The 23,153-nt window shown below is 37.0% G+C and overlaps 1 protein-coding gene across 2 annotated transcripts in view; it reads left to right on the top strand.

Moving 5' to 3' along the window:
- The window catches only part of ADK (adenosine kinase), a 269,251-nt gene that overhangs the window by 184,489 nt on the left and 61,609 nt on the right, over nt 1–23,153 (top strand). For both annotated transcript variants that reach the window (XM_042862700.1, XM_042862701.1), the window contains exon 7: nt 7,287–7,457. In XM_042862700.1, the coding sequence (XP_042718634.1) occupies nt 7,287–7,457 (171 nt within the window). The remainder of the gene's footprint in view (nt 1–7,286; nt 7,458–23,153) is intronic.

Here is a 23,153-nt window from a genome sequence, read left to right as displayed (position 1 = left end):
AAGTGTTTTGAGAATACTGGGAGAAAAGAAGAAAAGTGGTTTATTCTTGATCATAGCTTGTTTGATTTGCAGCTTATATTTTATTGATGTTAATACCCTGTACTTTATAATACCTTTCAACATAGAATTTCAATCATTTCAGTAATGTTAAGTAATTAAACCTCCCACCGGTTCTGCCAATGGAGGTGTATTTATCATTATACCTATTTTGTAAGAGGGTAAACAAAGACAAAAAAGGTTGAGTTACTGAAAAGAATAATCCAGACTCCTGTTTGTCAGACGATGTTTCATTAATGGCTCCCCCTAAAATATGCTAGAAATTAAGCATGTATAACAACACATGTCACTCCCTGAGCTTAATAAACTCACATAAAACTGTGCTGGAATGTGGAGAGAATATAGAGACTTTTTGCTTCCTCACGGAGAGGCAGACTTCAGGGAGCTGTATCTAACCATCATTTGAAGATGCTAATTCATCTTTCTAAAATGAGTTCAAGTAACTTCATGGTTTCCAGGGAAATGTCAGAATTTTTTATTTGGGACAACATTGTCCTACACCAAAGCTAGGTGTATTACTGCTCTCTCATGCATGCGTGTATCTACACCGTGATATTTAGGTTCTCATCCATGCGTTCTGCAAGTACTCTTCTCATGGTAAAGTCACACAATTATTTTATTCTAAGTTTGGCTTGGGAGAACTTTCTAGAGAATGATTTAACTGATAGTAATCAGAATGGAAAAATATTTCAAAATTGTTTGAAATTTAAAAGAAACTGCTGGTGTAAATGTAAGATAATTATTTTCTTTAATATGCAGTGCCAAATATTGGAGTTTTTCTGCTACTGTTGTAATCTGATATCTAATAATATGGCTGCAAGCAGAGTTCGCTTCAGCAACAAAGAAGCTGTTCAATTCTGAAAGCAATCCTCTCCTTCTGACACATTGGCACCATCATAGAGGGAAATGTCACGGTCAATATAAGCACATTTACTGACAGTTGGGTTTTTTCCTATTTTACTGAAAACTGTTTGAAACTTGGCTTTTATCAAAAACAGAAACTTTGACCACTCCAAATGATAAAACAATAGTTTACAGCTTAGTCATTTTCCAGTTATAAAGCAATATTTCAATGAAAATAAACAATGCATACAGGAACAAGGCAAAACAATTACTCAGAGAAATTGTTGCATTCTTGCCATCCGAGCTTTCTGATTTCCAAGAACCATCTCCAGTACAAACTAGACAAAAAGCAGTGGGTTTTGTTTCATTGAGTAACTATTTGCTGACCAAGATAAAATACAATGTGAAAATGCAATCAGTACCATGCAGGTACGTACTAAATTCCTAAGCAACCTATTACATGAAAAAGAGATACATAGATGAAAATAACTGCTATATATTCAACTAATTTACAGACTGAACATTACCCAGCTTATATGGAGGTTTTGTCCTTCTTAGAGGAAGTAAAAAACTACTTCCTCTTCCTAATTAAAGCACAAGCACCTTTATTAGGAAAATGTGTGGTGTTTGTTTGATTTGTGTGGGTGTTTTATTATTACTGGAGTTTCTGGAGTTTTTTATAATCAGGAATATTTTTGTATCTGTATCATTTGATACTGTTCCGTCGTATCTCAGGAAGAAAAGGAATGATTTCAGGCAGCTGCACGTTTAAATGCTCAAAAATCAGAGCAAAGGAGTTAGTAAGCCAGCTGATTTGAGAGTGTTGTGGCCAGATACGGCAGTGTTAAAGATACAGTTTTATGTATTGTTCTCTACTCATTTAAACTCATGGAAATACTATGGATATGAATACTGTGAATATAAATACTATGAATACTATGAAGAGGTTTAGGTCTTTAGTTTCCTATTCTGAAGGAAGGGTCTCATTCTCCTGTCTCACCGTGGGTAAGACATGGACTGCACCCAATCTGGGCTCCATGCAGCTCAGAGCTCAGAAGGCATGAGTCTTTTGGTGTCCTCTGGTTGTAAGGGCACATGGAAACCTTGTGTAAGCCATTCTGTCTGGAGCAGTTACCCCAGGGTTCATTCCCCATCCCAAGAACTGCCGTGTGTTTCATCTTCGCTCCTTCCATGCCCTGATGGTTCTGCTGGGTTGCAGCAGACAGAGCTGGTGGCAGAGCAGAGGAAAAATCTCTTACGTACAAGTGTGTGCCTTCAAGTTCTCCTTGTGTACAGAATATGTGAAACTTAGCCAGCTCCAAAGCTCTGACATGGTTATGTCTTCAGTTTAGCAGACCACACTCTTCTGGCATGTGAGCAGTCTCACTGATTTTACTGGAAGTTAGCTTGAAGCTAGATGGCTTCTGCAGGGCTTTACTGAATCATGGTATTTATCAGGACTGTCACTGCAGAACTGTCAAAATATCACTGCCTGAAAAATTCTTCTCTTTAAATGGACGAGCGTGTGATGTCATCATAACTGCATTTTTATGTAAGTCCTTGTCATAAAATAATTTTGGATTAAATGATGTGTTCTTTTCATGTTGACAGAAAATAATTCACTCTTAATGGCAACAGACTGTTGTATATATATCTGAAAGTTAAATATTTTGATTCACACTTAGGATTTATTAATTTTACATTGTTACCAAATGGTATTTCAAAATACCAGATCAGAATACCATGGTTCAAAGTCTAGTCACTCATAAAGTCATTTTCTTGTAAACTGCTCTGAAAATGGGGATGGCAAGGAGACAGATAGAACTACAAAGAACAGAGGGCAAATGGAAGCATTTTAGTGTGTGGTAGGTTTGAGAGCAATCTCATTTTTTATTGTCTCTATTTGAACTTTTGCAAATGTTGTTTCTGTGGTGTTAATAATAAATCCAGAAATGCAAAGCTGTTTGTTATCATCTCAGTCTGGATTTGTCTAAACGTAAAGAAACTTAAAGAAATAACTCATTGATTTAAAGAAAGAATTGATCCTCAGTGTGCAAATATTACGTGTACCTAATCCAGATGAATGCAGTGCAAGTGTGTTTTTTTTTTCGTGTGAACAAATGATGGCAAGACTGCTCTGTTTGGACAGAACGTATTATTCAGAAATACTTTCACCAGAGCCAGGGTAGTACTGGCTTCATGAATACTTCAACACTCTGATTCTGTGCTGCCAATACTTCTGACACCCTTCAGTTCCTGCACTCATGCCTGCTATTGCTAGTGCTACATGAGCACAGTGTAGGTCTGAAGAAACAGTTAAGTTTGCGTGTGATAAAAATGAGAGAGACGCAAGGATGTTGCCTGCGTGTAAACTCACCAAATTCTTTAAACAATTCTATTAACTGGAAAAAACCCACTTGGTCGTAAAGAACTGTCCCATACTCAGAGTATCTGGGCGTATTTTAAAAGGTGCATCAAAGAATTGCAGAATATTGCAAAAGCGTGATAATTGCATATTCTCTCTTGACTTTGTCTTCTGCTGTCATGCACATCTTAATGCTGCATTTTAAAATCTTTTTAAGTTATAAACAAGCTATTCTATCTCCCATGGCCACGTGTCTGCAGCTCACAGATGTGTTTTTCTTATTTTTTCCTTTTTGCTTCTCACAAAGAAAACATTTTTCTCCACCAAAGAACTGTATTTAAACAGAAGTTCTGCTTGCAGTGGGGGACAAAAAGTATATTTGTGTTTTGTGTTTGTATAGATACAGACATGCATATAAATAATTCAGTATATCACCTTATTTTCCTGCTATGTATATTAGTTCAGCTTTGCTTTCTTACTTGTGGTACTGTGGTACCTTCCTCCTGGCACAGAAAAAAGGTTGGTTGCATTTTGAGAATCAGAAAATAGTGGCACATCATGAACCAGCAGCATCTGGTGTACTCAGCCTCAATCAGCACTTGCAAAAGGAACACGGTGCTGCAAGTATGTCTTTAATGTTTAATAGGTTTTTGTAGTACAATATTGCTCCCTTTTACTTTCTTTTGACTGCGCTAATTATCGTATGTCTTTGTATGTACTGCATTCTTTTGCAAACATAAATTCGTGCACAAGGATTTCATTTCTACCATGGATCTAACTGAGAATTTCATAGCTACCGTGACTATTGGAATTTCTGTATGTTAACCATGTGACTCATCTTTTGCTTGCAAACATTTTTGTCGTAACTGTTTCAAAACAGTTTTTGAGGTAAAAAGATTCCCAAAATCTCAGAATACTCTCAGAAGTAGATTGTATAAATGGATACAGTGTGGTTTTTGAGCATCCTCTTAATCTACTTGTCAGTGGGAATAGAACTTCTGACTAGTGCAATACTAAGTCATCTACTGTAGTGGTCTTTATCATGTATTTTGGGAGACTTGGAACTACCAGTAAAGAATCCATAAATGTTACTGCGAGATGAGAGCACATGTACTGCCCAACATTTTATCCCAAGGAAATCTCCAAATTGATACTGCTACTGGAAAAACAAAACAGAACTGCACTAACACCAAAAATAAACAACAAAAGAGGAGCTTAAGAAATTAAGCAAAGATATAAATCACTATTGGTTCCCAGCCAATATTCCTCCACCTTATAAACTGTCCTTATTTGACATTTGAAAACTTCACCATTCTGTCTCAGAAACAATACCTAGACACAGTTACTTTCGCACCTGAAGCTGATGCTGGCTAGCACTTAATTGCTAGAGTAGGTGGGAGCAGCTGACTGACATGCTCCTTTAGATGCCTCTCACTGGCAAAAAGCAGTGGCAGCTGCAAGAGTATGAGGGCTGTGCTACTAAAAATTATATGAAGTGATTTTTCTTCGTTTCTTTGTGAATCTCAGATAAGAAACTGTTCATTTTGGAGGAGTTCATTCCTGTTCAAAACTGCAGCATGCTGCACAACTGTTGTGTGGCTGATCTTGCTGAGGTCCAGTGACAGTAGTGGCCATAGCTGCAATTGGCATTCCCCTGAAAATAATCATGCTCCATTTAAATATTTATAGGTGATGAGAGGAGTATCTAATTAGCTTTTTTGAAACCCAGATCAGTTCAGATTTTATACATTTCCTTCCTACTTCATGAATTCCACCGTGTGAATTATTCTGCAACAGTTTATTTTCTTTTATTGCTGCAACTTTTATTTGCAAAGAACTGTCATACTTGGCAAAGTTGTAACAAGAGTTCTCACACATAATTCTTAATTTCTACATATTTTAATATTGGATAATACTTAAAAATATAAAAGAAAAATCTCTTGGAAGAATGAGATTAAATGGCAGAATTGAGCTATAGGAAACTCAGAAGACCGACCTGTAGCTTTTAAAGAGTTCTATCACTTAGCTTTGCTGGGTCTGAAAAGCAAGCTCTACTATCAGCATTTCAGTACTTTTATGTTGCCTTTCCAAAGGAAAAAGGAGTTGGATGCAGGCCTCAGTTATATCTCATGGGGATAGTGTTCTGTACCTTAAATTACAATCAGATGTATTTTAGTTCAGACGCAGTTTTCATCTGAAAATTGGTAAGAAGCCTAATTATTTGACCAGGTTACTATTTACACAGACCACTGTATAGCAGTCTGTGTTTTATCCACAGCTGGCAACATGTGAACCTTGAAAGGTTTTGTTTTGTGTTTGGAACAGTTTTTAAAAAATTTGACTCTGTTCATTAAATGAAAAAATAAAAGATGGTAGAGATTGCTATGGAGACAAGATGTTATATAAACTGTTCATTTTAACTCTTCAGAATGTAAAAATAGCAAAGAAGCTTGGATGTTTACAGGCTTCCAGTCTGTAAGTACTGAGTAATTCCACAAGAAGCAAAGCATTCTTATGCCCTTTGGACTTCTGTTGTCATGTAGCGAGTCATGTCCACATTTTGAAAGCAGTCATGCATTTCCTAGACTGGAGAGCATGGAGCAGGGAAAAAGAAATAGAAGACTTTCTAAGTAGTCTTTAATCTATAGACTTCTCATTATGTTGTTCTTCCAGCAAGTACTAAGATGATCTGTTAGTTGAAGTACACCGGAAAAAAACATGTATATTCTGTAATTCAAATATAGAATAATATGTATAAAAAATGGAAAATAAGATTGTTTCAGTGTTGAACCTTTTAGCATTTTGCAGTGACAGTGTTACAGATAGAACTGAGATAGGGTTTATTTATCTGACAAGCTCCTCCACCCAGTGTTGGTTGTTTTTTTTTCTGTGCCTCAGACATTATCTCTGGCCTTGAAGACTGCTATTATTCACTGAACTTTGAAAACAGTTCACAGAATCACAGAACCATAGGAGTTGGAAGGGACCTCTAGAGATCTAGTCCAACCCTCCTGCTAGAGCAGGTTCGCTACCATAGGTTACAAGTAGGTTAGAGGATGGTTTCCTTCCATGTGAAACCAAGTTATTTCCAGATATCAAGTTACATTAAGTATAATATTCCCACTTTCTTCTCTTAGTATAAATACTGCAGGCAGATGGATGTGAAAGCTGTCTAATCACAAAAAATAATGAATTTAGCTAGTGTCTACAGCACATAGTGTTTAGAATGGAAACTAATGGTAGGGCAAAGGAATTCGAACACCACAGGCTTCAAATATTACTATTAAAGAATGAAGGTCAGTACTTTTACAGAAAATGATAAACTACACTGTGCCATTTTTAAGAGACTGAGCATAGTATTGTAGCTGAATGTCCCACTGAGACTGTGGAGTCCACCTCAGTGTGGACTGGGGGTAGAAGCTGCAGGTCGGCGCAGTGCTGAGAGCATCCTGGCTTCCCTTCCTGCAGAAGCCTGGATCCCTTTATGGAGGTTGTAGACAAATGAAAAATACGAGGCAGAAATGTGAAAGTCCATAGATTTCTCCTGTAGAACAATCATACTCAGAGTATTTACTAAAAACAAGGTAGTAGTCTTTCAGGCAAAGGATTTAATTACTCTCTTACCTGTGCATGAGCCATCTTGTTGGACTCTGGAATTAAGCAGTGCAGTCTGATTGACTCTTGTTCCAAAGAGGGCCATTTAAAATTATAATATTGTACCTTTTAAAATACAAATTCTAGTCTTGACTGCCATGGGAAATTGTACTACATAGAAGGCAGAGGTAGTGGTGGGTTATGTTTAACTTGGGAATGTTTTTCTTTCTTAGCATATGCAGCTTCTTTGTGACCTCCCTAATACATTAATGTAAAGGCAATATTTTTATCCATAGTTGTGTGGTTTTATTTATAGGCTGTGTGTGGCAGAAAGGTAGGATTGTGGTGGCATTCTAGAAACAGCATACTTACTTTGCTTCCTAATTTGAAGTAAATAAAAATCTTTGTTTTGTTTGGATGTTTGCAGGGATTCTTCCTGACAGTGTCACCAGAAGCAGTATTAAAAGTTGCTACTCAGGCTTCTGCAAACAACAAGATCTTCAGCTTGAATCTTTCTGCACCATTTATTAGCCAGTTCTACAAAGAGCCTATGATGAAAGTCATGCCTTATGTGGATGTCCTTTTTGGAAATGAGACGGTGAGTCTTACAAAGATATTTGTCTCTTGCACGTACCTGTTTGTGTCTATCAGCCCGCTTTCCAGTCCTCCATCATACAGAAAGACAGTGACCATCTTAGATAACACTGGAGAATTAAATCCATAATCACAGGATTGTGAAATGTCAGTTGATGCCAAATATGTAATTTGACCTGTCAGATTTGCAACTTGCTTGTTTTAGTCTGGAGACATGTGAGGAAATTACTCCAGATTAAAAAAGGAAATCTCCAATGTATTAGCTGCTTCCTAATAAATGCCCATATACATGATGCACCAGCCCTGCAGTTACATTTTTGTGGGGAAAAAGCATATGAAGGGCCATCGTGGAAGTGCTGCTACTCATTTTCGTACTCATATGCCTTTTCTTGATAACATTTCTGTGTTGAAGTAGACCCTTTGGAGAGAAGTAAGAGAAAGCTAAAAACCAGTCAGTTGGTTTAGAAGTCTTTCACCAATTTTTGTCATGAATAGACTGGTAATTTGTCAAGGAAGGATTATTTTTACTATACAGCATTGGAGAAACATCTTGCATGAAGTCTTGCCTGAAAGTCCATGGTAATAGGCAAACTGAATTCCAATTTTACTCATTGTAGTGATATCATTTTAATTTTTTTTCTGTTTCAGAAAGTGCTCTTAAATATTAGTTTTCTTGGCACAACATGGTTTAATAGATAAATGTATCTTGGAAAGTGTGGCATACCTAATTGAAGTGTTGGCTTGTCAAAGATAACTATGTTCGTACTGGAAAATTATGGAGAAGTGACTTATTCCTGTCAGTGATTATTCCTGGTTGTGACTCAGGGAGTTACACCAAAACAAATCAATTTTTCTACTATTGCTGTCTACAGATCAGGGCCTAACACTGTTACAGATACAATACTTGAAGAAGTATTTTTAAAATGAAGGAAATTGTAATGTTTTTAAAGTAGGATAGGAAATCTTTCTTAACCTGTAGCTAGCAAAGCAAGCAGTATTTTCTTGATAATTTGCTGTTTTTGCCAATTTTTGCTTTATTCTGTTGTGTTGGGTTTTTTTTGCAATACAATCCTCACAAGCACGATACTGAGCGTTCTCATTTAATAACAGTATACTATAAATTAAAAAAAAATCAGATTTCACAAATTAGGTAGACCAAGTTTAATTAATACTTGGGTGCAAAGCTTCAGAGAAGCTTCTGGGACTAAATATGTCTGATCTTCTATATAAATATTTCCTCATTAAATTCGTATCACAGGAGTTCATAAGGTGCTGTTTTTCAGAAGATAAAATGTTGATCAGTACTATTTGTATATTTGCATACTTAATAAGCAATAGCCCACTATGGCAACATTCCAATTTTGGAAATTATATTCAGACTACCTTAATTTCCCCTGCCATTTCAGTTTGCTGTGGTATTTTTCACCTGCTGTCGTAAAATATCATGTAGCACTGTTGTGTGTATTAAAGCATTGAATATTCCCTACATTTTCTGAAGCATCTTAGTGTCTTTCAGGTAAAAGATACTGTTTAAACTAAAATGATCATCTTTAGACTTGTATGTAAATACTTCAGAGTACAGGTCATTTGTGTTCCTTTTTGCACGCCGTGTACTTGAACTTTGTAATCAGTTGAAAATCCTGGTCATCTTTTAGTCTCTGCTTTCGACTACGTAAACTGGTTGTTGCTGCTTTTGAGTTGTTGAAATTGTATTCACAGTGATTTATTCTCTTGTCTTTCTGTATAACTTGAAACCACACCCTTGGCATGGTATACATCCGGTTTATAATAGCTGCTGTATTTTGTAATTGTCATTCTTTCTACTCTTTGCATATGGTTTGTGGTAAAGAGGGGTTGCAAAACTGAAGAAAAGCTTACTTTGACATGTTCTGCCTTCTGGTAGCTTCCTTCTTTGTTTATTGTTTCTATATTCATTTCATTTGCAAGTACATTCAGAACTTTTTTGTCTTTATGCCTGCCTTGATGGGCAGAGAACATCTTCAGCTAACCAACACCAAGATTTTGCTCATTTACTATGATTTCCTTTTGCATTTTGCAAAGTTTTCTATCAGTTATGCTAGTTTAGTTAAGTACTAGAAGCACATAAGTTAACATACAAGTAAGGCACCCGAAGTGGTGTGGTTGTTATTTTATTAGTACAACAATAGCCTCAGACACAATTTTTATTCCTCTCTGTGTTTATCTTCACGCTACATTATAGACCAATGCAATTTGATTGTTAAGCACTGAGCTGTTTATTTTTTTTTTAGACCAATAGAAAAAACATCCAAGAACAGCAAGATTCCAAATTGCTGCTATTCCTAAACTAAAAACAATTGGCAAAGTGATTTTAAATTATATCTTCTACTTGAAAATTTACATCTGAATGGAGATTGGTTATTTCAAGTTTCAGCCAGATGGCAATTAAAACGGGCAAGTTATAAACCTCTTGGAATAAATGTTCTAGTTTACAATGTAAATGCCAGCATACCCTTATCTGCAGTCGAGACAGTGAGCGCGGTGGTAGGAACTCAGCACATTCATCGGTTCCAGCACTAGCTCAATGACCACTGGTGTTTTGATCACTGTTTTAGATCCCTTTTATAGCTAGCCAAACATCTTGCCTTGGATTTTTGATATTATTAACTGTACTTCATGTAACAAATTTAGTACAGAACATTCTGAATAGGAATAATTACATGTTCATTGCTGCTAACCAATTAAGGCCATTCTGCAGTTGTAGTCTAGCAATACATGACTGGAGAACTTGATTATTGTCATTGCTTTTAATTTTTATTAAATTAAGTTTTTTTTAAATAGTGTCATTTTGCAAATGATTCTTAGCAATAATACCTTCCAAGCTACCATAATCACTGGATAATTAACCTGCGAGGATTAAGCACACTCTACTTTGCCTCAGGATGCTTAAATCTCAAATAAGGTCAATTATCTCCTGATGGTAACTGCTTTGTAACAAGTTGCTAGTTAATTCCTCTGTAGAGGCTCACCTTGCAATACATATTTTACAATTGAAAGTAACTTTCAGCAGCAGAATGTTCCAAGGAGTGAAAGCTTTTAATACTACATCCTCGCACAAAGTTGTGCAACATTTTCTACACAGCAATTACCAGTTAAGGAGCCAGAATTTGCATGTATTTCTTTCCTAGACCTCTTTCCACTTTTCCAGTTAGGGCCAAAATTTGCTGTCTCTGAGGCACTTGCAACAGGGATCAGCCCAGGAAGCCCCACTGCTGTCCTACCGTATTTGCATCTGAGAGCCCAAAGAAGTAATGGCATTGGAAGGTGAACTCCAACTTCTAGTCTCCCTCAAAGATAAGAGTGGCATCTCCTCAGGGAATGAACTGCTCCTATGGGGAAAGGTCTGTTTTGAAACATGCAGGTGGGTCACAGTATCTTTGCTGTGGAGGTCTTCAAAATTCAAGGGACTCTACAAAGCTTTCATATGATTCATCCCTGCATGTGGCAGTCATTTGTGACTCAGAGAAGAGTGTTTATTAAGATATTGATGTGGTAAAGATCTTCTGGGATCTCTTCGTTTGCATGGGCAGGACATCACTGAGAAATTTTTAAATTTAGAAACTTCAGAATTACAGACATACTGAGCTCCTCATCTCTTTGATTCACAATAAAAACCATAATCAATCAATATAGCTTGCACTATATATAGTGTGCAGCGATCAATAAAAGATAAGGAGGGTGTGTAGAATAAAAATAATGGATTTTTTTAAAGCAGTGGTATAATAAAGAATACTAATAGAACAAATCTTGGAAATAAGATCTTCCTCTCTGATGTATAAAACTGCTGCTTCTAAACACACACTGAACAAATCAATTTCAACACTGTAAACTGAAGTTCTGCAGAGACAGATGCTTCTGCTACGTTTTTCAGGAAATCAATGCTGGTGCAACAGCTGAAAAGATGCTGAAGTTGGGTGCAAGACTTTATACTTGGACAAACAATGACAATAGCTTTAGTAATGGTTCTGGAGTTAGGAATTCTGTGCTTTAAGAAGGTGTGTTGCCTTTGTATACAGTAGGAGCATACAGTAGGAGTATACAGTATGAAGCAGGTCTTGTCATCATTTTGTCTTACTATTATAGTGAAATTGTAGGGTTTTTTTTTTTGTCTCAATTTAAAATGCTTTCAAATGATGTATCAAATACTAACATAAACATTCCCACAAATACATGTCGTTTAAATACAGTCTTTATGAACCTTTATGAGCCTTTATAAAGACACATCTCCTTAATGACATGGAATCTCTCTGATGGCTGATAAAAGTCATTAAAACTGATAAATTTCCTTGAAGTTTTAAACTGGTAGCAATTATTAATGTTCTCCTGATTTTGATCTTGCAATCAGTATGTAGTTTTGTGCTTATCTTATCTGTAGGAGTCAATGCAATTTTCTAGCATAAAATGGTCTTCAGTGCAATAGGGTTTATATCAAAATGACAGCTTCCAAGCAAATTTGTCTGTTCCTTTCCTGTAGCTTATAACACATTTGCAAACACCTTTCACTGCACATACTTTGGTATATAGCATTAAGATATGACACTTGGACAAACCTCACTCCTGCATATAAGCTTGGCTGGATTATCACCTAGGATCAAATTGGCTTAGGAATCTGCCCACAGCTTACAAGAATGGGATTTAATAGCCTTTGTAAGGTGAACAAGCCACCTGGTGATTCTCTGTAAAGTGATGTATGTTCATAATGGTGTAATTGATCTGAATTTACGCCAGTCTAATTGCTTCTGTTCATACACCTCGCAGATCATTTCCCACCCTTACTGCATGCCTTTTCACACTGGTGAATTGTCTGTTTCCAAGGAAATGATTAAGAGGTAAGAGACAGGAGAAAATCAGGTGTCAGGTATAATTTGATGTGTGGAGGAAGTTTGACTTTTGATGAATGAGGAAAGGGAGGCAAACATTTCAATCTGTTCTTCCATATCAAGAAGAATAGGGATATAGCAAATGATGGCTGGTCATGCCATGAATCTAGCAAAGTTGTTTTTGTAATTAATTTCACGTAAGCATTCAAGATCACTTCTGAATATTTGAAATTATTAGTAGAAGACAAACACTGAATTGTGTTTGGATTGAAAGAAAGTGTCTCAAGGAGGCTCATTTTATTGCACAGTTCACTTACTTGCAAGTAAAGAGCTTTAAGATACCTTAATTCTTTCTCTTTGACTTACAGGAACTCGTGGATATTGAAGGATTATTTTTCGTAGTTGTTTGTAAGATAACCTCCTTATAAATTCCACCTTTACATTCATTTTCTAAATCTTTTTTTCCTTCTGATTTAAATTTTGAGAAATATTGTCTTAAATGAATTAAGTTGGGTGTCAGTGTTTTACGTTCCAATTTATATGCCAGTATTTTTCATTTTCCAAAGGTTTTCAGAAACCTTCCCCACTGGTGAGGGTGATTATCTTCATTTTGTAGTCTGAGTGTGAAAGTGAGGCTTGCATGTTCCCTTACAGGGAGTTTGCAGTTACTTTAAAAACCACAGCCAGGTATTCTGACCCAGTTTATTAAATACACATGGGGAAAAAAATTGTAAGGAGACAGCTCATCTTCTCTTCTGTTTCAGCAGATAGAGGTTTTTAAGGTCAACTGCTGCTTGTGTTTGCTTTTCTAACTGCTGTAAACAGATGGCAATTTCTTTTTATAAATCTTATATTTAATACTGCTGCAAAGGCTTTGGAAGGAGACTGGGAATTAACAATTATAATTTTGAGTGGAGAAAAAATAAATGTTATTTTTCTTTGGTGTCTTTGTAGAATCTTGACACCTATTTCCTGGTGTAGATAATGCATTTCCAACTATAGGAAAGCTGTGGCATTTTAATATTGCTGCTTAATTCACAAAATTAACTTTCTCAGTATTGGAATATCTAATAAATTGTGGCCAAGTGAAAAATGAGAGGGTCTGTAGCACAGGGGAGGTTGATAATGTCAGTGGCATGTCATAAAGATGTGCTGTGGGACGGTTGCTGAAATGGCCTTTGGCTATTTCAGCTGCAGACACTGAATCTGCTTCTTCCTCACTCTTCTCTCCCCATCTACCTTGTGAACTGCAGTGGCTCTCTGAGATGAAATGCTTTTAAATCATTTCCCAACCTTGTAGCTGTCATTGATAAAAGCCCTGTTACTTGAAATGATATGAATCACTGCAGAGTTAATCATACCTTATACAACAACATATTCTGTTGCGATTCATTCTGTTTCAATTAATCATATTTATCTACATTGTCTCAGCTGCTGCACTGAAATTCATGAGTAATAACCAAATAATTATTTTAGTATATTTTACCTAGTACATTGTGAATGAAATGAAATTTGAGAGCCAAGTACTTAAATTGATATTTAGTGTTGCATTCAGTTAATGTCTAGCTATTTAAGTAATTTAGGGATCCTATCTCAAAATGGCTTTTTTCTTTTTATGGAAGACGACTAGGTATTTAGAAAAGAAACATACACTTTACCAACAGGCTTCCCTGTTCAAGCCAGAAATATTTTCTAGTAGTCTCCTGGAATGCTTAGGGATATTTATCCTTTCTTATGCTACGCAGCACTGAGACACTTTTAAGATTACGAATACTGTACAGAATGCAGCTCAAGATCGAACATGTCCCATGAGAAGGCAGATTTCACTGTATTTCAGCAGCCTGTGTTTTACTGACGATGATTGATAACCCTTTTCACTTTGTAGCACTTCCCAGAGTGTCTCATAGCACTTCATAAACACTAAAGCTCAGAATAAACCAAGAAGGTGGGTGTGTAGTCTTGTCTCTGTTTTACAGGTGGACAGTTGAGAGGTTACTTGCCCAAGGTCATACAGCAAGTCAATAGCAGAGCCAAGAACAAGCAAAATTGAGTTCTAACGTTTTTTCTTCTGATAGAGTCCTGAAATGTTGTGAGCTGCTGAATATGTCTAGGACAAAACTCACCTGTCTGGAGGAAAAGGCCTGCAGAGTTTGGCTTTCAATTTTTAGCAAGCAAATAACATACATCTTTGAAAGCATTTTAAAGGTGAAGTGCATGATTTTCAATAACAAAAATGTGAGTGCAAAGAGCAAATATGCTGCAGAAAAGCTGCAGAAATAAGGATAGGAAAAAAGTTAGCAATATAATTTGTAAAACGTAGAATGGAGGCAGAAACTTCAATAAAAACTTGTTTAAATCAGCATAAGTTCAGAGCAGTTCAGTTTCACAGGGTTATTTGCAAATAATAAGGGTAAAATATTTTGGACTTTGTTAAGAAAGGTATTTAGATCAATATTTTTATATACAAAATGTTGGATTTCCTTTTCCAATCTATTTGAAGTCTGTTGTGCAACCAAACATCTCGTTCTGCAACCAAACATCTCAAACCCATTTTGGGGCAGGTGTTGCCAATCTGTGATTCAGAACTCTGTCAGATCATGCTAAAACCTCTTACATGGTCAGAGTCATTGAAATGTCTTGGGAATTCTCTCCAATACTGTCCCTTCTTGGGTTTTAGGGCCATATTTAAGGTGCCATTCCATGATATGCTTGATCCCACCTGAATTTAAGTAGATGCAGAAAGGGCTGATCTTTCTCAGTAGCCCTTATTCTCTCTCCCATAACACAATCACCAAATCTGACTAAATGGCAGGGCAATATCTGGTAGTGCAGAGGACTTTGAAGGGGAGAGCTTGATAATTGCTGTTTCAGTCTGTACTGCTAGGACCTTCCAAGTAAGACAGCAAAGAAACACAGGGACATTGTAGAACAAAGATTTTATTTCTGCAGTATAGTATTTACATCAATATCCTTTTTAACTCTGACTTATATTATATATGCTGCCACTCAGAATGCTTTATCTACATGTGTTTCGCTGAGTCTCAGTGTATATGGTTAAGTTCAGGTACAGCTATAAAGTTCTTGGACAAAGGTCATTACATAAAAGAACTTGTATTTGCCTAAGGATTATGTATTGATGCTTTTTGTGTTTAAAATTTGAGTCTGAAAGAAGAGTGCATGAAAGAGAAGAAAAGGAAAGGATAGTCAAGGAGACAGCTGTGATGGTGTATCCTTCTTTGTTCAAAAGCGTGTGATCACATATCACAGAGAGGTCTGTAGGCTGCTCTAAATGCAGTCTTGCTTTTAAATTATCATTTACACACAGAATCACAGAATCACAGAATCACCCGGGTTGGAAGGGACCCCAAGGATCATGTAGTTCCAACCCCCCTGCCTAGCAGGGCCACCAAACATACACATTCAGATCAGGTTGCCCAGGACCCCGTCCAACCTGGCCTTAAACACGTCCAAGGACGGGGCATCCACAACCTCCCTGGGCAGCCCGTTCCAGGGCCTAACCACTCTCCTAGTAAAGAACTTCCCCCTAACATCCAACCTAAATCTTCCCTCCTTCAACTTAAAACCATTTCCCCTAGTCCTGCTGTTATCAGCCCTTTTGAAGAGTTTACTCCCCTCCTGGGTGTAGGTTCCCTTCAGGTATTGATAGGCTGCAATGAGGTCACCCTGCAGCCTTCTCTTCTCCAGGCTGAACAAGCCCAACTCCCTCAGCCTGTCCTCATAGGGGAGGTGCTCCAGCCCCCTGATCATCTTAGTTGCCCTCCTCTGGACCCTTTCCAAAATCTCAATGTCAATCATTTAAGGAAGAGTACTTCAGCTGGAAGCTGACTCGGTGCCTAATCCTAGTGGTATGACAAGCACAAGAACCAGGTATGATCTCTAAGTACACAGAATCACTGAATGGCTTAGGTAGGAAGGGTCTTTAAAGATCATCTATTTCTAACTCTTCTGCCATGGACATGTTTGCCACCCACTACATCAGGCTGCCCAGCGCCCCATCCAACCTGGTCTTGAAAATCACCAGGGATGGGACACCCACAGCTTCCCTGGACAGCCCTTTCCAGTGCCTCACTATTCTCTGAGTAAAGAATTTCCCCCTAACATCTAACCTAAGTCTTCCCTCTTTAGTTTAAAGCCATTTCCCTTTGCCCTGTCATGATCAGATAATGTAAGAAGTCAGTCTCCCTCCTGTTTATAAGCTCCCTTCAAGTACTGGAAGGCTACAATGAGGTTTCTCTGGAGCCTTCTCTTCTCCCAGCTAAACAACCCTCAACCTTTCTTCCTTCACTGCAGAGGTGCTCCAGCCCTCTGAGCATCTTTGTGGCCCTCTTCTGGATCCACTCCAACAGTTCTGCATCCCTTCTGTACTAAAGGCCCCAGACATGGATGCACTACAGCAGATGGAGAGTGCCCTCAAATCTACATCTCCCCAATTTAAAGATATGATGTGGGACCATGTGGAAGGTCTTGCACAAGTCCAGGTAGGTGACATCATTTGCCCTTCCTTTGTACACCAGTGCCATCATCATTGAAAGCTACCACATGGTCAGGCAAGATCTGCCCTTGGTGAAACCATGCTGCCTGTCTTGGATCACCTTGTATGTGCCTTAACATAACTTCCAGTAGGATCTTCCCAAGCACAGAGGTGAGTCTCACCCGCCTGTACTTCCTTTCTTCCTTTCTCCAGTCACCGGGGACTTCATCTGACACCCATGAGTTTTCAAATGTGATGGACAGTGGCTTGGCAACCATATCAGCTAATTCCTTCAGAAAACTGGATTGCATGCCATCAGCCCTGTAGGCTTGTAAACATTCACCCTTATGAAGTGGTCTTAGATTTGCTCTGCTCTTAAACTGGGAGAGATTTTGCTGATCCAACCTCTGCCTAGCAGTTCAAGGACATGAGAGGCATGGGAAGCCTGGCTGCCAGTGAAGACTGAGGCAAAGAACTTGTTGAGTACCTCAGCCTTCTTCATGTCAGTTGAAGTCATGTCTGTTCTCATTTATCAGAGGGGATGCACTCTCCTTTGTCTGTCTCTTCTGACCAGTAAACCTGCTGAATCTCTTCTTGTTACTTTTCACATCCGTCACCAAGTTTACTTCCATGTGTGCCTTGGCTTTCCCACTCCCTTCTCTGCATGGCTGGACAGCATCCCTGTTTTCCTTCCAGGCTACATGTCCCTGCTTCCACTGCCTGCACATTTCCTTCTTTTCCCTCAGTTTGACCAGCAGGTCCTAACTCAGCCATGCAGATTTGTTACACTGGAAGATGGAGAGCTCTTGTGCCGTCAGAAAGGTATCCTTACAGGTCTTCCAGCTCTATTCTATTCTTGTGCTCCTAAGGAAAGTTTCCCATGGGACCTTATTCAGCAATTCTGAAACAACCAGAAGTTCACACTTCTGAAGCTCAGGGTCCTGATTCTACTCTTAGCCAGATCCATGTTCCTCAAGGTCACAAACTCAATCAGGGCATGGTTCCTTCGTTCTAAAAATCTCCTTTTGCTGTTCGCATCCCCAAAAGATTGAAAAGTGGCAGCACTTTTGGTCTAAAGTCTTCCATGGGTGTTTTTATTGTATGTACTATTCCTTCAGACAGCTTGAAACTCATTTCCTTTTTAAATAATTTTAATTTTTATGATAATGCATCTTAAATTTAGTGTTGCAGTTTATGTGTTCGAGCTCACTGCCAGATTAATCTTCTGTCAGGAATGTCCTGCATCACAGAAAACTCCAATATCGTATCTAGAATTTAAGCTGCAAAAATACAATGCAGTACAATACAGAAATACTTGTAGCATGCACTGAATTGATAAAAGTGAATAAGAAGCTTTCCTGTGAGCTTTTGTTTGTTTGATGGTTTTGTTTGTTTTTGAATGGGGATGGAAGGAAGACATTGGTCTTTATAAGTTTGTTTCCATGTTTTTTTGCATTGAAGCAAGGTCAGTAAGAAGAACATAAAGTGTACATAGAAAGAGTGAGTGTTGGGGCCTGTTTCAACACCTATCACTGATAGATTTAGATTATCCCAACAGATATTTTTCCAGACTGTTCTTGGAGATCACTGAAGTATAACCATAACTTCCTTGCTTTGATCATCTTTGAGGCTGAAGAGAGCTTATCCCCTTTCTATCCAACCTGTGTATTCTCTGTCACATCAAACTAAGCCAGTTCACTCAGGCTCAGAAGACAACTAATCAATAATTTCACTTTATCACTTCTGAAGTATTCAAAGATAATGGTGATACTCCAGCTCTTTCCCGCCTTTTCCATTTTCTGTTTTTGTTTGTTTGTTTGACTACAGGAACCATTACACAAAGTTCAGACCACTAAGTGCCCTGAGGTAACAAGTGGCTATGTTGGCAAATACAAAATGCTTTGACTTAACGTAGTCTTCAGTGAAAGTAATTGCACAGAAACCCTAGAGGCATGAGTATTCAGTAATGCAGTTGTTAGAAATGGGTCTTATTCAGTTCTCAAGACTCCTATTGAGATTTTGCTGTGAATGATACTTACGTAATTGGCTTCTGCCTCATTAGCTGAAGAAGTTAAAACCACCTTGGTTTTACAAACTAGTTATAGAAATTTTTGTAGGTTCTCTAAAGAACTGAATTCTTCTTTGTTACACACTTCCAGTGGAGACTGCACTTTTTTAAGCCAAAATAGTCAAGATTGCCAATAATCATATATTTCTTGTTTCCAGAATACACAGGGTTAAATTTATTACACCAAATTTTTAGCATCATAATGTAGTGAGACTTTGAATAATTATGTATAATATTACTTGAGTTCTCCCAAAAGTTGATCCTCAGGTTTTAAAAGTGTTACATAAGATAATGTTATACTTTCAACTACTTAAATTTTTCTCCTTTTGCCTCACTTCCCCAAATATAGAGTGAGAACAGCATCATATCTCACCGAGTTACAAAGTTAATCATAATTGAGCAGTGAGTATTGCAGAAATATCTACAAAATATCCTTTGAAAAATACCGTTTTCAGTGAAAAGTAGTAAGTTGGATGGCTAGAGTACAGTATATAGCTGAATAGATTTCAGTAGTGTGCATGCAAACCGAAGAGTTAGATGCCTATAAAAGTAATATGAACTCATGTAATTGCACTTTTATCTTAAAAATTTCAAAATGAGATCAGTTTAAGATCACACAAGCTTTTCTTCTGGTGTCTGCTTGCTTTATGTGCTTGACGTTGCAGCCTTCCCCATTCTCCTCACATGAGTTGTGTGGTATCTCTGCATTTCCCAGGGTTTTTATGCATCTCCCTGACCTCTTGTGCCACAGGTAGAGTCATCAGTATGGCACCTTCTTGCTGACTGAAGTGTTCCTTGGAGAACTATTTAATATCGCTCACAGTATTACTCCCATGATTAGCCATCATTGAACATCTGTTGCCTATCCAGCATTTTGGAACTGTATACACAGCTAGTTTGACAATCCTGTGGGGAGAGATATTTTATAACTGGATGAAAGAGCAAGTACTTACACTACTGAATTTTTCAAGAAAATATGCAATAATATTATATACACAGAGAATAAAAGTAGCTGTGTTTTCCAGACTGCGTGAGAGTAAATGTTTCATGTAATAATTTTAATACTGAAGCTGTTTTAGAAAAAAGGTATAAAATGTGCACGTGTCATTGTACAAAAGTCTGTTCAAAAGTGTGGATTAGAACAGCTTTGATTATTCTATTTTTTGTAAAACTTATATTAGGAGATAATATTGAAAACATACTCTGGATGTTTAGGAATAGAATTGGCAATGTCTTTATGATATTAACATATATTTCCATACCGTTACACAGAACTTATTTAAAACCTACAATTTAAACCTTGTTTCTTTTCTTATGTTGTCTTTCTCTATCAACACCTTCCTTCAACTTGTTTATAAAGCCCAAATACTGTTTTTATTCTGTCAAGACAGTTTCTCATCTGATTACACAGCTATACAGTAGTTTCATTTTTCTGACTTTCTTCATTGAAGAAGAGTGAAACTAGGCATTTGAACCCTCTTTTTCTAATTTGTATCCAGCTGTATAATCTTCTGTTACTAAGATTCCTACAGTTTATGAATTTGATAGGAAGAAATGTAATCCATGGATGTTTCATTAAGAATGCTGAAAAGATACTATGTTCAAGTAAACAGTGTAAACATATTTTTCTTCGTGCACTGATACATACATTGAAGGTATTTAGAACTGACTTCCTCTAAACTATTCTTTATTTAGTAAAGTCTATATTTTGATTTTGAATTAAGAATTAAGATAATGGAGTTGCTAATACTGAACATTTTTATTACTAAATTGACTTATTTTACAATTCAAATATGAATTTGTCACTCATATATGTGGTCAAAAGGAAAGCTGATTGTGCACCACATGATGGAGCATATTCAATGGGTCATAAATATATGTAAAGGTTACAAAAATATTTTATTGATTTCCAAATAATTTTTCAAAGAGTTATCAAAAAAGTGAGGAGATGAGTTTCCTGCAACTAGAAAAATTTCTAAAATTTCAGGGAATCACAAATATATTCTACCATCAATGTACCTGAAGGCTTTTCATAAATTTGTGGGGATCATGTATGATCTATGTGGCTGGATAGTCAGCCTTTACTCACAGCATTTAGTATAAATGCCATTTTGGGACAGTTATGATTAATATGTTGTCTTTTTCCTCTCACTGCAATTTCTACTAAACCAGCAAATGCATCTGTGAGTAGTCTTGGACTCATACCAGTTTCAGATAAATGGATCAGTCTAGTTAAATTCTGTATGTATAGTTGCCAAATGCTGTGCATTTGATTTGAACATCGAAGGAACTGCCAGATTTGGGTAGAGCTGCATCTTGGTATAAATGAATTTCGATAATGAGTCAAAGTACTGAATCTCACTGCTCAAAAAAAGAACGCTCATCATCTGGAACCAAATTTATTTCTCTTGGAATCTAATTTAGTGAAAAGAGCTGAAAAAGGACATAGCGTCATGCTGGCCAATTGTAGCCTGTCTCTGAATGTGCATTATCTGAGAGGTGGGTGGACAGATGTATAAGTATTCTGAAAGGTAGCACTGGTGGGAGGTGGACCTATTATTTAGAGTGCACCATGACATGGAAGTGACAAGGTAAGTCATGCCAAAGTTATCTTTTGATCTAATGAAATGATATTAAGTAACATAAGGTGTGTTTTTTTTCTTTCTTGTATCAGACTTGATTCTAATCATACTTGTTCATTTTGCACCTACTGCAGTGGAGTTGTTTTTCTAGGAAGTTAAATGACAGTTATCTCTTTCTAATCAACCATCACTGCTACTATTCCTAAGTAAGAGTTTATCTCTTTTGTTATTTGGAACTTAAAAAGGCATTGTGTAGAATGCTTCAACATATATTTACAGAAATGTGGTAGTTCAGAAGGCATTTGGACAGATCTAAAGTGAGTGAAGTATATCTAACAGGCTAGCAAAGAATGTTATCAGACCAGGAAGGTGCTTAATTCAGGAGTAAGTTAGGGAGACAATTTTTTCTTTTGGCTGTTATTTGGGGTTATGATCTTTAGAATAGTTTTTCATGTAATGAAATACAAAGCATACCTCCTATTTTTTCTTCTTTTAAATCTATACATTTAGTGCTAGAATAATGATTTACAATGCTAGTTGAATGCAGAGAGTAGGATAATTAGACAATATGGCTGTCCACAGTTAATATCCTTTTACTTTTCTGAGTAAAAGCCAACTTCTTAATGAAAGTTAAAAAAAAAAAAAAAAAAAAAAAAACTTTTCTGTAAACATCTAATTATAGGGTTCCTTTCAGCTTTCTTTTTAACAGAAGCTGAGATTTTTTTTTCAAAGGGCATAGTCTTAGTCCAGATAGATTGATGTGATTAATTGTAGCCACTCCAGAGGTCCTTAAGCAAAGATACTGCATTTGAGAAAAGATTAGCCAAATAATTAGAACTTTTCTCCTTTTACAGTTTATGCTACGTGTGGAAAACTTTCTAATGACTTTTTTTAAAACTGGAATTGAACAACTGTTTTCAGTGCTACTGTTTTGCTCATCTGTTAATAAGACCTCTTGCAATAAATTCTTCAGGATAATGAATAAGAAAAATTATACTTCATGTAAATAAAATTCCCAAGAGTAAATTTGAAATATATCCAATTTGCCTTGCAAACTGTTTCAAATGTAACTAATTCTGTCTATCCTAATCTGCCTAATCCACTTAACATGTTACGATCTTGATTTAAATTAGTTATGATGCTTACCTTTTCGTAACGTTTCCTTAACTATGTATCTTTTGCTTCTATTTATTTCTTGCATTCAATTTTTCTGAAGTCAAACACATCATACCCTATGACAACCCGAGATGCAAATTTGATACAACTGTGCAATGTTTTCCTATTTTAGTTCCGCATTTTACAAACACTTCCCTGGATCTTATGTCGCTTATCTCATCTGTGTGGAACGTTTAATGGGGTCTTCAGTAGTACTTATTGCTGAGCATAGTTACTATTCTATTTCAACACAACCAGCTCATGTGCTATGAACTACCCAAATTAGCCATCTTTCTATTGTAAACAGTCTCTTGAAAACCCTTTCAATTTTCTTGCTCCCAATAATATCCCTGCAAATATGAAATGCCTCCCTAATATTATACTGACCAGAGACGTAAGACACGCAGTGTTCAGGCCCACATCAATATCTTTGGTCCTTGGATGGCTGTAAATGGAAGACAGACAATATTGGACAGGGCAGATCCACAGCTTGTCAACAAGACGCACAGAACTTACTGCCTGCTCTTGAAGGCCTCTGGGATAT

This window comes from Lagopus leucura, unplaced genomic scaffold (assembly GCF_019238085.1).
Source record: "Lagopus leucura isolate 7727_CA_CO unplaced genomic scaffold, USGS_WTPT01 Super-Scaffold_739, whole genome shotgun sequence".
Taxonomy (NCBI): Eukaryota; Metazoa; Chordata; class Aves; order Galliformes; family Phasianidae; genus Lagopus; species Lagopus leucura.
This window is presented reverse-complemented; position numbering and strand designations above follow the sequence as displayed.